Genomic DNA, 17,565 nt, shown 5'->3' with positions numbered 1-17,565 from the left:
GAGATGGCAGAAAGCACACCCACTGTTTTCTTTATTTTTCAAAAGCATTTTGTTATTGTGAATGAATAGACATTATACAAATAAAATAACCCATTACAAAAAGACCCTCCCTTTACAGTTTTGAATGTCTTATTCTTACCTGGATGACTAAAAATGACTTTTAAGTATTTTAAGTTCTTTCTGCTGTTGTGTGGAAACAATGCAAGGGATCGCACCGGCACCTCTGCTAACCCGACAAGTGTGTTATTGTGCTCTAAACAAGATGCATATTGGCAAGAAATATTCAACAGCCAAACAGTATGAAGAAATATTATTGCAACTAATTTGCAGAATTATATATACAGAAGACAGGATGAGTTGAAAAGGCACGTTTCTGGGCCGCCCACACATGCAAAATAAATATTATAGCATAACCAAATTTTTTACCCATGAAAAAGAAAAAAAAAGAAAAAAAAATCTAGCTTACGTTTCTTAAACAAAACAAAATTCAAACGATTATCATTTCATCAAATAAAATTACCAGAAGGTACATGGACCCTTGAGAAGAAAATATTGTTATTGTGTGTCATTCTTAATACAATTAATTTGGTAAAATAATGTAAAATATTTTTAATTTAGTATATATAAAATGAGTTATGAAATTAGCCTTAGAGAAGTCAGGCATTTCATTACAGAAGTGTTGTCAAAGTTTGTCAGAAGTGTTGAAGAAACACCCACATGTGAATCCAGTAATTCTCAATTCACTTTTAAAGCCACCATGAAATTTAAACTGACAATTCTTATTTTTTTATGGAATTATAAAGTACTTATTATAAATGATTTATTTATCTGTGCACATCATTTTTATTTTATTTATGTGCCCTCATAATCTTTGATCAAAATAACTTCCCCTCCCTGTTGCAGCTCATCTCCTCTCTTCTCTGATGATGTGTTTCTGGCACGAGGGTAGGGCAACCTGTCACTCATGACAATTTCTGAAGTCCCACCCTACATTTTTTCATGCTCGAGAAGCCATTTGACTGGGATATACATTACAATAGGAAAGAACAGACTATTGCAACTTCTGCTTCATGTCGACTTAACAGACATTTCACTTTTTTGAGCCGTTTTCTGGAGTTGTACTAACCTGTATCTCAAGCGTATATTCCCGCGTTGCATCGGGACCAAATACTCGGCTTGTCCGTAATTCTCCATTCTGGTCCAAACTGAAGGCGTTGCCCTCATTTCCAGAGATGATGCGAAATTCAAAAGGGGCGCCATTTCTTGAGGAGTCCTTATCAGAAACTGACAGTGTGAGGATGGTTGTTCCTGCAGGCATGTTCAACTTGAATGGGAAAAAAAGAAAAAGAAATTAGAAATTTAAAAAAGGTCTAATTATAAGGTTTTTTATCTTTTCCAAAGAGATTGTGAGTGGTTCTTGAATGCCAGGGTGCTCTGTGTGGTTGCCCAGGTGTTGGTATGAGTTTACAAGGCTGTCCTAGACGAGTTATTATGACTCTTGGGTAACAAAACTTTCAAGTGTCTAGTTTAAAAGAAGACCAGATTTATAAATAAATAAATACCATAGCGTTTAAGAGCTGCAGACTTTATGTGGGTATGTCATTTTCAGAAAATTCTCAAAAAATACTTTTATTCAGCAAGGACACATTAAATTCAAAAGTGACAATAAAGACATTTATAAACTTTTATTCTTTTCTTTTGAACTTTCAATTCATCAAAGTAAAATCCTACATAAATGTATCACAGTTTCCACAAAAATATTAAGCATCATCTTTTTTTTTTCCAACATAGATGACAATTAAATCAGCATTTTAGAACGATTTCTGAATGATCATGTGACGCTGAAGACTGCAGTAATGGCTGCTGAAAATTCAGTTGACATCACAGGAATCGATGACATTTTGAAATATATAAAAATAGAAAACAGGGGCTGTATTCACAAAACATGTTATCCTACCACCAAGAGTTCTCCTAAACAGCAGTAAAAGTAGAGTTTCCTCTTTAAACCAACACAAAAACCAACAAAAATATGTTCAGCTAATTGTCAGCCTCTCACATGTCTGCATCTTAAGAGATTGCAGAATTCAAGTGACAAATTATGCTTTCTAAACAAAGTTTGAGGAGCACTATCTAATCAGCTTGAGAAGAGGCATAAACATACACAGCTGATTCATCTAGTTACCGCGACCTCTGCACACGTTTTCTGCACGCCAAATGTGCTATTTTACTCCATCCGGTCATTTGTAAGTTTAAACAACTGCCACAGGCAAGCAGACATAATTTTATTTATTTTCAAAGATTTATTTTTTACCTTTTTATCATTAAAGTACAGGAGGGGTCACGATTTGAAGGTTGGGCCAGAGAATAGGAAAATGTTCACGCGACAGAACTGAACTCCCACAACTGCCCACAACGCTCAGCACAGATGATGGGACATAAATTGCAACTTGACCGCAGTGTTTTATTCTCCATCATTCAATGCATTTTCTCTGCACATAATTGAACCATTATTTTGTCATCACAGATTAAAGTCTAAATATGTATTGCATTTATGAAGAAGCATCCAAGACTCTAACGCCTATTGCCTCAATGGTGTACAGTGTCTTTGGGTAGATTGCCAGCAACAGCTATTTTAGGATTGTTTGTGGTTTGGTCTTAGTGACTTAAGGGCACTCTTGACTATACTACTAACTTTTCAGATTTACGAGCTGGTTTTAGCACTAAAATGCATTGTGAAATACTAAATTAGGACGGACACACCCATAATTTTTTAAGAGTTTCCCTAAATCGGCAAGTTAGGAACTACTTTTAGCCTTAAAGGGCCCAAAAATAAAAATTCTCTCATAATTTACTCACTCTCAAGTCATCCTAGGTGTATATGACAATCTTCTTTCAGACTAATAAAATCGGAGTTACTGCCAACTAATGGCAGTAAATAGCAGCCCAAAAAATGTAAGCCCTTACCCTAAGTAAGTGTTTTGAACCGCAAGAGGCGTTACAATTTCTTAATATCGGGTGAACTATCCCATTAAGATGTTTTGTGAATATGGCCCCAGTTATTTTAAATTGTAATAATATTTCACAATATTACAGTTCTTCCTCTTCAAAAAAATTTCACATTTCACACATAGAACATTTCAAGTTCTGAATCGATTCATTGAAACTGACAGTTTCAACTGTTTCACAATTAAAATTGTAAACGTACAAATTCTACAAAACTTGTTTGCTACTAAAATTTAAAACATTTCCGTCGTAGTATTCATATTTAACATCACAAAACTAATCTCAGGACACATTCTTAAATCAGGGCTCGACATTAATGCTTGTCCGGTGGATTTTTTAAGGGACAAGTGAAAGAGAATTTTACTTGCCTGATGTCAAATGTCAAAATGTGGAGTTATTTTATATTTATAACATATGATATTCACAACATCACACTACCAAGAGTGCTGTTTTCTTGAATACCATCACTATAGAAAATGTGACACTGATTTCGTATGACAGTTCCATAAACAATTAATTAACATTAAGTCACTTACATTTTAGATTCAATATTGATTGTTTTTGTTTAATTTCAGCAGCGAAAATATTTCCGAGATCACAACAGAACCATAACGCATCTCACAGCATCAGTGTGTTACTGAATGAGTCAGTGTTTTTGATTCAGATTTTGAATGAATCAAAGATTCAATGACCTATTCATAAATGACTGCCTCATTCTGGAACGAATCAGCTGCTTCAACGAATCGACTCAATGGCTCACTTATTAAATGGTCCCGCCACCTATTGGCAGTTTAATGCTCCAACATTTCTTATTTGTATATATATATATAAAAAATGTGAAAACAATCTTATAAAGCAGTTGTAATTTTTCAGTGTAAGTTTTTTTATTTGATTAGTAACAGCCCTATAGTCTTATTCTAATTTGATTTATTGATAAGATTTAAGAATGTAAAAGGAAAGCTGAAGCACAGCCTATATTTAATAAGATTAGAGAAAAGATGCCCTTCATAAAAGGCAAAAATATCACAAATATCTCAAAGCTGATTGAACACTGATGAGAATATTGCTTTTTTTTATTCCAACAATTCCATAAATTATATTTACAACACAAAAAAAATATTAAATTTTCCCCAGGACAAGCAAATTTTTACTCGGACAAGTGATAGACAGATTTACCAAGCACACAAACAGGCTTAATGTCGAGCCCTGCTTAAATGGTATAAAAAATAAATAAATAAATAATAAATAAAAAAAACTACATTAGAAGCTTTGTAAATATATTCATATGAATATTCAATAAATCATTCAGTCCTAGTTCAGGGTTTTCTGAAATCCCTAAGCAACAGTAATAATAGCACTTGCCTTAGCAACAGTCACATGTCACATATAATATGTAGGTAATGTGACAATGCCTATTGCTGCAGTTAAAGAGTTAAAACTGTGGTTCACACCTGAATCACAGCTGAAGCATTAGCGGGAGAGAAGATCGGCGGGTTGTCGTTCACATCGGCAATCTCGATATTGACATTCACAGTGGTTGACTTGGCAGGTGACCCGCTGTCAAACGCTTGCACAGACAATGAGAAGCTCGAGACCTTAAGCATGTGAGACAGGAAGATAAATGTCAGGCAAAAACAGTTCAGAATGACTCAACTCTCAATAAATGTCTTTTTAAAAAGAGCAGGACTGTCCGCTCACCCACAGTCCCTCAAAAGCCTCAATTTCATTCCTACATTGACTAATTAATGACTGGCTGATTTAAAGATAATTGGCCGAAATCATGCGACGTCTCAGGAGAGCGTCTCGAAGAGATGTCAAGATTCATTAGCCAAAGTAACCAAGCTCATTCCAAGGACTAACCGTCTCTCTGTCCAGTGCCTTGTTAACTTTTAGAAGCCCAGTGACAGGGTCGATCCAAAACTGGTTGTCACGGTCCCCTTTCAGAATGGAATAAGTTATTCGCCCATTGATCTGACTGTCCAGGTCCTCTGCGAACAGCTGCACATAACAAACAGATAATAAACTCATATATTCTAGCATATTCCAGAGCAAAAAGAGCCAAAACTCCCTGAATTTATACGGATCATGAAGCAAATTACACCCTCTTACGGTAAATTATATTACAGCTCAAGTACACAGTACAAATGAATAACTAATGCAATTCATTAAGAGGATTTATGCGAGCAATAAGCTTAATTATATTCTAGCTGTGAAATTTAAATTATGTCTGCGGCTAATTAAATGCCAATGAAGTGGCTCGGCTAATGAGAGAACTTTACCCTCGTGACGGTCTCTCCAATGGCTACGTCCTCGCTGATCAGAACATTGTAGATGTCCTCACTGAATGAAGGCGAGTTGTCATTGACGTCCAGTAGCTCTATGGTCACTATGGTCGTGGCTCTCAAGGGAGGCGATCCACCATCAAAGGCCTCAACATTTAGGTAAAAGTCCTTGCAGAGCTCATAGTCAAGATCGTCCACCACAGAAATGATGCCTGGAATCATCCGAGATATGAGTGAGAGCAAAGCCAATTCATTTATATGAATATGAGACATCACGTAACATAACTTGCAATACAAAGGCTCCTTTGGATGCATGAAAAGCCAGAACATTTCATTCACACACAATAGCCGAAAGAAAGTACTGTACTACCTTGCACCTTTAAGAGCTTAATTATTTTAAAATACAGGTTTAAACTAAAAGCGCATTATTATTTTGTCAAAATGAATGCATTGGAAGTGATGTAACTATAAAAATGCAACTATTTCAGGGTTTCCACTGGCTGCCTACATCTTTTTAAGAGACAAAGAAGGCTCTCAGTAACTGTTCCCATGTTTTCTGCATATTAAGCACGATTATTTGAGCCTTGTGGAGCATTCATAACTAATTTTCCCAATCGCAGCACTTATATTGTGCTGTTTTAACAGACAATTTTTCAAATCATAATGTCTGGTCTAGAGTGAATAGACTTTCTTGCATTTATTTCAATGATTTGTGAAGAAATATAAAGGAAATATAAATACTGCAAAACAATTTCAGACCAGATATATATAACTCTCCCCGCCTTGCCTGTTAAATCATCAATGGAAAACTTTCCCAGCTCATTTCCAGACAAGAATCTATAGTAGATCTCTGCATTCACTCCAATATCATCACTCGTGGCAAAGACGCGCAGCACTTCTGTCCCAACAGTTACGTCTTCAGGCACTGTGACCGCATAATCTTGCTTTTGAAACACAGGTGGGTTGTCGTTCACGTCCAGAACCACGATGGTGAGGTCCACCTCGGTGCAAAGTGAGCCGTCAGCCCCTGCTCGGTCAGTAGCCTTGATCCTGATCTGATACGAGTCTTGTACTTCTCTGTCCAGAGGCTTTTCCAGGATCAACACACCAGAGGATGGATCGGTGGAGAACATGCCATCAGCAGAGTCAACAAGTGTGTACACAATCTTCCTGTTCAGACCTGGGAGAAGGCACATTTTTGACCATAATTTTACTGAGATAAAAACAAAACAAAAAAAACATCAAACATGCAATGATAATGTTTCCCTGAAGAGAATAACATTTCATGATTAAAAAAAGTATAATTTTCTAAACGCAACGCTTACAATGTGATATGCTGTACCTCATCTAAAACTATTATATTGCAATTATATTGTTTTATGAGCTCAATCCCATCACAGGACTTTAAAGGAATTGTATGTAAGAAATGTATTTCAGTTAATCATAAAATGGCCCTGATATTTAACTAGACATTAAGAAATCATGTTCATTTCAAATAATTCTATCACTGACAACAGTGGTCCGGCCAGGACATTGTCATTTAAAAGTTGTTATTGCAACCTTTTAACTGATGTTGAAGTTGACATGTTGTGTTTTGGCCTGAATCTCCGCCCTCCACCTATCTACCAATCACAAAGTCAGTAGTGTTTCGGCATCTGGGTTGCCAGATCTGCTCTAGTTACCACAGCTGCAGCTACAAACGTTCCTGCTGATCCTGCAGCAACCTCCAGTCAGGGGGAGGGGGAGAGGGGATACACCGCTCTTCAATAATTTGAAAGTTATTGCAGTACCAGTTTTGGCCACAATCCTACACATTTCCTGTGTATGTAAGATTGTGGCCAAATCTTTGTAGCTGCAGCTGTGGTAACATGAGCAGGTCTGGCAACCCATATGCCGAAACACTACTGACTTCGTGATTGGTCGATAGGTGGAGGGTGGAGCTTCAGGCAAAAACACAACGTGTCACATCAGTTGAGGGCTGCAACGACAACTTTTAAAAGACAAAAACCTGGCCAATATATCTAATATACTGTTGTCAGCAGGGTGGGAAATTAGCACCCGCCACCAGCCAATGGCGGGTACTTTTTCAAAGTGGCGGGTGACTTTGCTGTGTATACCAGCCACAGTGGCGGGTGAATTGTAAAACATATTTTTACTGGTTACTACTAAAAACATTCATTGTAACGGATTGGACAGCTTTTGTCAAATAATGATGTTTGCTAGTAACAATAATGCACCTTTGTCGAGTAACTAATTTCATGATTCTGACCGTTTCTGCCATTGAAATGACTGTGGAAAAATGTCCCAATCAACCCAAATTCACCCAATGCTATGCTAATGCACTTTCTTTTAAATTTGAATTCTGTAAAAAGCGGCTGGTAAAAAATATAAGTGGCTGGTAAAATTGGACATCCACCAGCCACTGTGGCTAGTGGCCAAAAAAGTTAATTTCCCACCCTGGTTGTCAGTGATATAAGTATTTGAAATGAACATGATTTCTTAACGTCTAGTGACTAGGGATGTTAACCGATGACCATTTGACCGATGGTTGACCGTATCAACGTTAACCTATCAAAGTTCTCGGTTAAAAAAAAAAAAGTGATCTCTAAATTATACTATTATAGACAGTGGACTAAACGCTACTACAGTTAGCCCTCTCATTCCAAAATATTTTTGGATAATACAGCGTTTGGGTTTGCGCACTCACAAGGTTTGCAAAAAGTAAACAGGCTACAACACTCGAGGTTAGAGCCAGAGCAGACGACAGTATGAAGCGTGCATTCCGCATAAGATGGGCTTACATTTGGAAATATATTACATCTACATTTCAGTGGTAACACACAAGGTGTTGATCATCATCTTTCTTTATTATTGTTAGCACTACCTCGAACTAAAGCGGTGTCAAATGAGCTTCAAAAGCTAGACAAATGCCTATATTTTCAACGCGATCACCTTGTACCCAAACCATTGCGAAACTAAGGAGCCATTTGTCCTCTGATTACAAACAAGCTCCCCGGCGCCGCGTTTCACGCTGTAGGCGATTTAAAAAAATTAAGTGAGTGGAAGGGAGGCGGCAGTGCCGGGACAGTTTGTGAGAGATCATAGAGAGATGCGAAAGAGTTGCGAAATTGCAGGCGCGGCTCGCGGCAGTTATTTCAAATAGCGCAGCATATTTTAAACTAATCAATTAATCGGTTTCAACCGGCTAATGAGGCTCGGTGGTCAGTCAAGAAAATGTTTAGTTTTCGCCATCCCTACTAGTGACATATCAGGGCCATTTTATGATTAATTCCAATACATTTCTTACATACAGTTCCTTTAAAATTAAGTGGTGAAGGCTAAATGGGTTAAAATTGTTTGGAAAAAAAGAGATGTAATAAGATATAAGTTCATATAACATATAAGTTCATATAAAGTTTAACCTAAATGTTACACGTGTGAAATGCACACCTTCATCTGGATCATTAGCCTGAAGGCGTGTGAGCAAGGCCTTGGGCGCCGCGCTCTCATATACACTTGCCATGAACTGTGTGAAGGCAAATGATGGTGCATTATCATTAACATCCAGAATGGTCAGAGAAATTTCAGAGCGACAAAACAGCCCTCCTCCATCTGTAGCCTGCGCTATCAACTTATAACCTGCAGTTCTCTCACGGTCCAACAGAGAGGCAGTCTTCAGTTCACCTGGCACAAAAACAGAGAGAAATAAGTAAAGCACCAGACCTCACAGGATGGATTTCAGAACCATGGGCCAGAGCCGCATTATGTAAAAACTTCAGTGAGATTAATAAAAGATACATTAAATGATAGATGGTGGTGCTAAATATTTTGTGTCATAAATGTTTCATTCAATTCAGCCTAATGACGTCAATGAAGTAATTGCTAAATCAATGAAGTCTATCTAAAGATGCTTTAAACTTCTCAGTCAATCTGGGATAGCAGAGAAAATTGTATTAAGAGCATTTTAACACCTTAAAAAAAATAACATGTTACAGGAAATAAACAGGACGAACACAAAGCAATGGAGAAATGTGCCACTTTGCATGACATTGCAAAACAATTATGTTCTAAAACTGGCTCAAAATGGCAAACATGTTTGATATCAACATTTTGTCCAAAACCTGTCAACTCCGGCTGCACAAAATCTGCAGACATGCTCTGACTTTATGCAACTGGTGTTGACTCCTCCAGTGCAAATCAGGGCAAATATCATGTAGTGTATTTTAAGCCTTTAAGGAACACTCCACTTTTTTTTCCTTAGACTTGGAGCATGGCTTTTAGCATAGCTTAGCATACATCATTGAATCGTATTAGACCATTAGCATCGCACTCAAAACATTTGACCAAGACTTTCAATTTTTACCTATTTAAAACTTGACTCTTCTGTAGTTACATCGTGTACTAAGACCAAAAAAAAATGAAAAGTTGAGATTTTTTTAGACCGGGACTATTTTCTCATTCCTGCATAAGAATCACTGAACTTTGCGGCAGATTCTAACTGCTGAGTCAGAGAATAGTCAAAATTCATGGACAAAAATTGTCCGATATGAATTCGGTCTTCCGACCTTTTGATTTTGACCAACGTAATTTGTGAATGAAATATGCTAAGACAGTCAGTGCTGTCAAGATTATGAAGTGTGCACACTCTGCTCTTTCTCTCTGACACTCAGTTAACATGCGCCCTCATCTTCACTCGTCATAAATCACAATAACTGATCAAATAAGGCTTGGACAAAAACAAATTTCGTGGCCACCAAATAATTTTCAATGCAGGAGACACGCTCCTAAGACTCGGCACAGAACATATCACTAACGTAGTATTTTGCACAATAGAAAGTGTGTAAATAAACAATACCGGCAATTCCACATTCTATTTTAATCAAACTATACACTACCTCACCAGAACTCTACAACAAAACTATTAACGTTATATACTGTATAAACCAAATTTTATTTGTTTTTCGTTGGTATTCTTTGAAACATGATGGTAGAATACACCTTCGACTCACTATCAAAGCCCTTTACCACACACAGGACCATGGTTTATTGCACCGTAAATCCACTACATAATTTGCCGGCTACAACTCTAAATTATCTGCAACTATACAAACATAGAACTGGTTGCATTGGAAGTTACCTATCTGAGAACTACTTTCAGGCGCTGTGTAATATCATTGCGCCGCTGAACCCATAGGACAGCCACAAAGTTCCATGATTCTTACGCAGGAATTGTTTTTGTCCAAGAAAATTGTTTTTGCCCAATAGTTCTTATCTATATCGGTCTAAAAATCGTAACTTTTCATTTTACGTTGGTCTTGCAAAAAAAAGTTGCAAAAAAGTATTTTGTCATTTTTGAGAGCGATGCTAATGGTCTAATACGATTCAATGATGTATGCTAAGCTATGCTAAAAGTGCTACCACCAGATAAAGTTATTGACCGAATTGATTCAAAAACAGTAAAACTCAACTGTTGAAATCTAAGGCATGTGGAAAATGAGCCTATTTTCAAAAAAAGTGAAGTGTTCCTTTAAGATACAGAACATTTAAAGGTTTCAAAAAGTATAAAAGCAAATGTTAAAGAAGTTTGTACAGAAATACCAGTATTTGCATCCATGTAAAAATCTTCAACTCCAATGCCAAACAGAGAGAACTGAATTTCTGCATTGACACCAGTGTCCAAGTCTGTTGCTCCAACTTTCAGCACAGCAGTATTGACAGCCACATCTTCTGGAAATGATGCCTCATATTGAGCCTAAACAATAATGATGAAAAAAAATTAAAACTGTGTATTGAACTCTCAATAAAAAAATGCATTAGTGTAACAAGACTTCATTGACATCAGTATGCAGGCAATAAACATGGTAGTTGTTAATTTGGGCTGTTTGAGATGACAAATGCCAGCCTAAATCAATCGCTCAGACCTGATTGCAGATGGGGCTGTTGTCATTGGCATCCATGACAGTGACCTCTACGCCTATGCGGGTTACAAACAGGCCGTCACTGGCTGTGATATTGAGCAGGTATCGATCCTGCTCCTCTCTGTCCAAAGGCCGTTTCACGAAGACCTTCCACTCCCCCTGAACAGGAGCCAGGCCAAACACCCCCTTGGGATTTCCTCCTGAGTCAAAAAGATGGCCACAGAATTTAGATAAATGATCAAGGAAGCTTTTTAAAACGGTGATGGCCTGCATAGAAACCAAACTCATGTATTTAATTTCCATAAACCTATTGCAATGTTTATATGCTGTAAGGTAGTACTGTTCTTTATTTGAAATAAAACAAAACATATAATATTTCATAAATTGTACTGAATGCATCAAATTAAAATATGTGCTAACACCTATCAAAATAACTAAGAGTATGCTAAATGAACCAAAACACTTAGGGACACTTTTGAAGAGGGTATATAAAGTATCTCAAGTTATTGGAAACAATAAGCTGAGCCTAATTCTAACAATCTGTTCCCATCCCCAGATGGTCTTTAAACAAAGTAATGTGACACATAAAGCAGATGGCTCTTTACTCATATAGCTTTTGCACACTTAGTTCATTAAATTAAACCCTTTCAATGTGATTATCTTTCCCAGAGAGCCTCCGAGAGCCATAAATCATCCTCCAGTGGCCTACTTTAATACGCACCTGTGATATAGAAGCTGACAAGCCGATTCTGATCAGAGCTGTCCCCGTCACGAGTGCTCAGCACTGAAACCACCTCCCCCAGCGGGTCACTCTCTCGCACAGCACCTCTGTAGTACTCCCTCTCAAAGGTAGGGGGGTTGTCATTGATGTCTGCTATTGCAACAGTCACTACAGCTGTAGAGGATAGTGAGACAGCTTCACCTAGATCAGACGCCACCACGTTGAAGGTGTAAGATGGGCACATCTCATGGTCCAGGTCACCGAGAGTGGTAATCCAACCTGTCTTGCTGTCAATAACAAACATAGCACTAGAGAAAGATTTAGATCCACTCGCTTTGTCCTGTTCTTGGTTTAGGGTCGGGCCAAGGCTGTAATTAACCTGTCCGTTAGAGCCCCAATCAGGATCAAGTGCTCGTACCTGGATAACTCGTGTACCCCTAGGCATGCCCTCCATAACCATGGCCACATAAGAACTTGTTTCAAAAAATGGTTTGTTGTCATTCACATCCAGCACCTTCACTTCTACATCTACTACAGACATAGATTCAACCAGTGCCTGCCTCATGGTGGCCGCAACTTTAAAACGGTAAATGTTGATTAGTTCGTAGTCAAGGGGGTTAACAAGCCTTAGAAGTCCGGTTTCTCTCTCAACCAAAAATGTCCCATCCTGGTTACTCTCCCCAGTCTCTCCATTTACCATAGAAAATGAGGCAGTCTGACCAGGACTTAAGTACACTGATCCCAAAGCAGTTCCGACAGGTGTGTCCTCTGGGACCGTGTAAGAGTACTGGGGCTGGGTGAAGGAGGGTACATTTGCATCAGGTGGTAAGACATGAATAAATGCAGACACGAGGGAATGTTTGGCTGGGACCCCGCCATCAGTAGCTTTCACAAAAAAGGAGAGGACCGTTCCTCTGAGATGTGCCATGCTTCCCTTTGTGACCATCCAGCCACTGTCTGGCTCAATCTCTAGCACATCTACTAGAGGAAGCCTTGCCTCACTGTACAGAGAGTAGCTAACTCTGCCATTGTCGCCGGCATCTGGGTCCTGAGCCTGGATCTGAGTCACCAGTGATCCCATTGGCATGTTAGCCTTTATGCTTACTCTATACTCCATAGCCCTAAAACGTGGAGCATTGTCATTCTCGTCAGCAAGAATTACCCTAACGGTGCAGAAGGATGCTCTTCCCCCACCATCAAGTGCCATTACAGTTAGCACAATGTCTCGGTTCACTGGGTTCTCTCTGTCCAGTTTCTGAGCTGTCGTTATTAGGCCATCGGCTCCGATGTAAAACTGAGTCTTTCCAAGGTCATTGATAAAAGAAAACACGATCTGACCAAAAATCCCTGAGTCCTCATCTGTGGCACGCACCTGAATGACTCTGGTACCTGCAGGGGAATTCTCACGGACCTCCGCCAAGTAGAACCTTTGACTAAAGACAGGGCTGTAAAGGTTAGCCCCCACAACTCGAATGTTCACCTGTGCAGTGTTGGTGAATACCCCATCCGATACAGACACATTGAGGCTGTACGCTGTCTGCATTCCCTGTCTGCGCTGACTGGACAAGGAAATGACACCTGTCTGGGAGTCTATTATGAAGTTCATTTTCTCATCTCCAGAGAGTATGCTGTACCTCAAACTCTCAGCATCTGAGCTGTCTGCATCAGAAGCCTGGACACATGTCACAATGTGCCCTCTGGGGGCTAGTTCACTCACAAAAGCTTCATAAAGTGGTTGGCTGAAGGACGGTGGATTGTCATTCACGTCACTCACCAAGACGGTGACAGTGACCTCACTGTTTAGGGACGGGGAACCGTTGTCCATTGCCCTAACGATAAAGCTGAAACTTGGTGTAAGTTCGTAGTCCAGAAGACGGCCTGTTAACACGAGTCCACTAGTGCTGTCAATTTGGAAGTAGTCTGTGCTGTTAAATCCATCAGAGAGGATTTGATAGCTAATCACATTGTTTTTATCAGAGTCCTTGTCTGTTGCCAAGAGCTGTATCACGTTAGACCCAATCATTGAGTTTTCTGACAAAGTAGTGGTGTATGAGGCATTGCGAAATACAGGGGCATTGTCATTTACATCCACTACGATTATGTCCACATCTACTTCTGATCTGGCTCCAGTGAGAGTGTCCGTAGACCTGACGGTTAGCCTGTAGTAGGGTGTGATCTCATAGTCTAATGGATATATGACATTAATCGCACCACTGTTAAAGCCAATGTCAAATTGAAAGGAGGGATCCCCTTCCACAATAGTATATATAATGTTTTGGCCCTCTGGACTGGTGGCATTTATGCATAAAACGGGAGTGGACACTGCGATGTCCTCTCTTACTGATATGCCATAAAAAGACTTGTCAAACACAGGCATGGCCTTGTTCACAACTGTGACTGGAAGTTCAACAACAGTGAACAAGGAGGGGTAGCCTGCATCACGTGCAAGGACGACAAGTGGATATTCAACATTGGACAAGTCTGCATCAAAGGCCTTTTTAAGAGTAAGTTCCCCAGTGAGCTTGTTCACCTCAAAATGTGGATGGTCCTCCTTAAGCTCATAATACACAGCTCCGTTTATCCCTTTGTCCAAATCTGTTGCAGACACCTGGAAGATGAATGAGCCAGGTTCTGCATCAACCTGCACAGCAGCATAATATGGAAGGCCTAAAAACTCTGGAGCATTGTCGTTAACATCCTCAACTTCTACTCTGATGGTTACTCTAGCAACTCGCAGCTGGTCGTATTCTCTACTCACTTCTACCACCAGCTCATACAGTTCCTGTTGTTCTCGATCGAATAGGACTCCTGTAGTTTGAATAACCCCTGATGTGGGACGAATTGTAAAGAGTGTCCCTGCATTTAAAAGAGTGTACTTTAGCGGTTCATTTAAGCGGTTTCCTACAGCATTTACAATGCTCACTGTGGTAATGTTCACACTGTTCTCCACTACAGAGGAGGAGTATGAGGTTTGACTGAAAAGGAGGCCACTGTCCATAGCCTCCCTGACCAACACTGTCACGAGTGCTGTGCAAAAGTACCGCCCATCTGACACCTTGACATTGAATCGATAGCGGTCTTTGGAGAGTTTATTGTTTTTGACTGTGAGGACACCCGATGATGGATTCATTTCAAAGTGCTCTAAGTTGCCATCAGCCAAAGAATACATCAGATCAGTGGTCATGTCTGGATCAGTAGCTTTTACATTAAGAACCTCAACTCCAACATATGTTGGAAGAAGCAACACAGTGTCATAAGCTTCCTGTGAGAATTGAGGGGGAGAGTCATTGATGTTCACAATCCTAATTAGGACCTGGGCTGGCTTCTCAGCTGTTAGCTGAGGCCTCCCACTGTCCCTCACATTAACAGAAAAATAAAAAGCACCGAATGTTTCATAGTCCAGCTGGGCTATAGTTCTGACTGAGCCTGTTCCTGAGTCCACAGTAAAGAACAATTTAGCCATTTCCTCCACAATCTGAAAGACCAGGAGGGCATTGCGATTCTTGTCGGCATCTGTGGCTTCAATTACTAAGGGCTTTCCATCCTCACTCATCACCACACTATTGACAGGGGCTGCCTCACTGATGGTCCCTCTATATGTGAGCTCCTGGAAAACTGGAGGATTATCATTTTCATCAACAACCTGGATGCAGACAGTGACACTGGAGGCAATCCCAGCCATGTTGACAGCCTGAATGACCAGCATATACGAGGAGGTCTTCTCAAAGTCAAAACCCCTTTGTGTTGTGATGACACCTGTGTAACGATTTATTTTAAACCTCCTTTCATCATTCCCTTTTTTAATGTCATAAATTAGGGTGGATCGACTAATCGCACAGACCATTATAACAAAAGTCCCGACAGCAACATTCTCCGTAATCTCAGCCTGGTATTCTTGTTGAGCAAACTTTGGACTGGAGAAATCAGACAGAGAGATGGCAATCCTAGCTGTAATGGTGCTACTTAATGCCGGTGTGCCTCCATCAGTCGCTCTCACAGTAAGGATATAAAAACCCACAGTTGTAAGGTCCAGCTCTCTGGCTACTGAAATGACACCAGATAGTGGATCTATTCCAAATAAGCCACCAGTGTTGCCTGAGAAAGGAAACAAATGACACACGCTTGTCAATTCATCAAGAAAAGCAACATTTCAGGTAAAGGATATATCAAAGATTAATCTTAAGAAGCATGACATGTTAAAAGAATGAGCTAATGAATCACACTCAGCGACATAGACAGTCAGTTTTACTCAAAACAGCTGAACAATGGAAATGTTATCAGGGAGTGTAATAAATTCAAGAGCATAGAACACAGTGTTTACCTGCATCAATTGAGTAAACTATCTCCCCGTTTCTCCCTGAGTCTCTGTCTAGTGCGATCACCTGCAAAGCTGACGTTCCTGGTGGGGCCGACTCAAACACCGTACTGTCATAAATAGTGCGTGTAAAAAAGGGTGGCTGGTCATTGGCATCTTCCAAAGTCACAATAATCCGTGCCAGGTCTCTGTAATAGGGAAATTCTTGATCTTTCACCTAAAAAAAAAAAGGAGGAGAGACAGGGCGACAGACCTGAAGAGAAAAACTGAAGTGCAAAAATAGTTTTGCATGGAAAAGATTTGTGAGGAAACATGCAAAAGAGAAATAAAAGAAGTAAAAAAGACAGCAGACAGAAAGTAATAGTTAAAAATGCAAAATGTCACAATATAATTTCTAGTATGCTGAGCTATATTTATGATTTTCTAAAATACTATATAAAGATCAGATACAGTGGGGTTCAAGAGTCCACACTGATTAAAAATGTAATTAAAGCCAATTAAGACAAATAGAACATTTTTAATTTTGAACAATAAAACAAATATATTTTTCTATATTAAAATGAATGATATATTATACTAATTAGAATCAAATTCCAAATAATGAAGCATTTTCAAAAGTGATCTCAAACCTCTGAACCCCAGTGTATGTCACATGTGAAATAGTCAGTTTCAGCTTTGAAATCAACTAATCTACCAATATATTGCGACCACAGTACAGTTGCATAATACAAATCTTGTTTCTTACCATAATAGTAAGGATGTGTTGAGTGCGGACCTCATAGTCAAGTCGATCGGCTGTGTACATGACACCAGTACCAGGATTGATCCTAAACATCCGCATGCTTGCCGGATCAACGCTGCCGTGGATGGAGTAGCTCAACTTTGCCCGTTCGTCCTTGTCCCTGGCCCGGACTCGCAAGACCTCAGTGTCGGCTGGCGTATCCTCAGACACCAAGACCTCATATGTACGCTCAGAGAAAATGGGAGTGTTGTCATTGCCGTCCAAAACCTTTATGTAAACCTGTAGATACAGGGGACATCAAGTCATCGTTAGCTTTTCACCTAGAAATTAATTAATCTGTTTAATTAAACAGATACCTACAAGTAATCTACACTGTTGCAATATGCACTGATGTCAAAACAGCTTGAATAAGAAATAAAAAAATGCACATGCTAGAGTGACAATACGATGTGGGTTTCTGGGACACTGAAATACACAGCAGCTCCTGGCATATCTGAAAACATATTCAGTGAAGATTATATAGATATCTTTTTCACACAGCAAACTTACATTGATAAAATTAGATAAAAGCTGGCACACTGCAG

The 17,565-nt window shown here is 39.3% G+C and overlaps 1 protein-coding gene across 7 annotated transcripts in view; it reads right to left on the bottom strand.

The window, feature by feature from the left end:
* The window catches only part of LOC137062904 (protocadherin Fat 3), a 71,982-nt gene that overhangs the window by 26,286 nt on the left and 28,131 nt on the right, over nucleotides 1-17,565 (bottom strand). For 4 of the 7 annotated variants that reach the window (XM_067433844.1, XM_067433845.1, XM_067433847.1 and 1 more), the window contains 11 exons: nucleotides 16,985-17,260; nucleotides 16,246-16,456; nucleotides 11,925-16,019; nucleotides 11,207-11,403; nucleotides 10,884-11,037; nucleotides 8,736-8,969; nucleotides 6,073-6,465; nucleotides 5,283-5,497; nucleotides 4,864-5,001; nucleotides 4,455-4,598; nucleotides 1,127-1,324 (listed from right to left, as the gene is read on the bottom strand). In XM_067433844.1, the coding sequence (XP_067289945.1) occupies nucleotides 1,127-1,324; nucleotides 4,455-4,598; nucleotides 4,864-5,001; nucleotides 5,283-5,497; nucleotides 6,073-6,465; nucleotides 8,736-8,969; nucleotides 10,884-11,037; nucleotides 11,207-11,403; nucleotides 11,925-16,019; nucleotides 16,246-16,456; nucleotides 16,985-17,260 (6,255 nt within the window). Of the gene's footprint in view, nucleotides 1-1,126; nucleotides 1,325-4,454; nucleotides 4,599-4,863; nucleotides 5,002-5,282; nucleotides 5,498-6,072; nucleotides 6,466-8,735; nucleotides 8,970-10,883; nucleotides 11,038-11,206; nucleotides 11,404-11,924; nucleotides 16,020-16,245; nucleotides 16,506-16,984; nucleotides 17,261-17,565 lie in introns of those variants that run through there. The other 3 variants (XR_010901307.1, XM_067433848.1, XM_067433849.1) reach the window with 3 other exon arrangements.

The sequence above is a fragment of the Pseudorasbora parva genome, chromosome 23 (assembly GCF_024679245.1).
Source record: "Pseudorasbora parva isolate DD20220531a chromosome 23, ASM2467924v1, whole genome shotgun sequence".
Taxonomy (NCBI): domain Eukaryota; kingdom Metazoa; phylum Chordata; class Actinopteri; order Cypriniformes; family Gobionidae; genus Pseudorasbora; species Pseudorasbora parva.
This window is presented reverse-complemented; position numbering and strand designations above follow the sequence as displayed.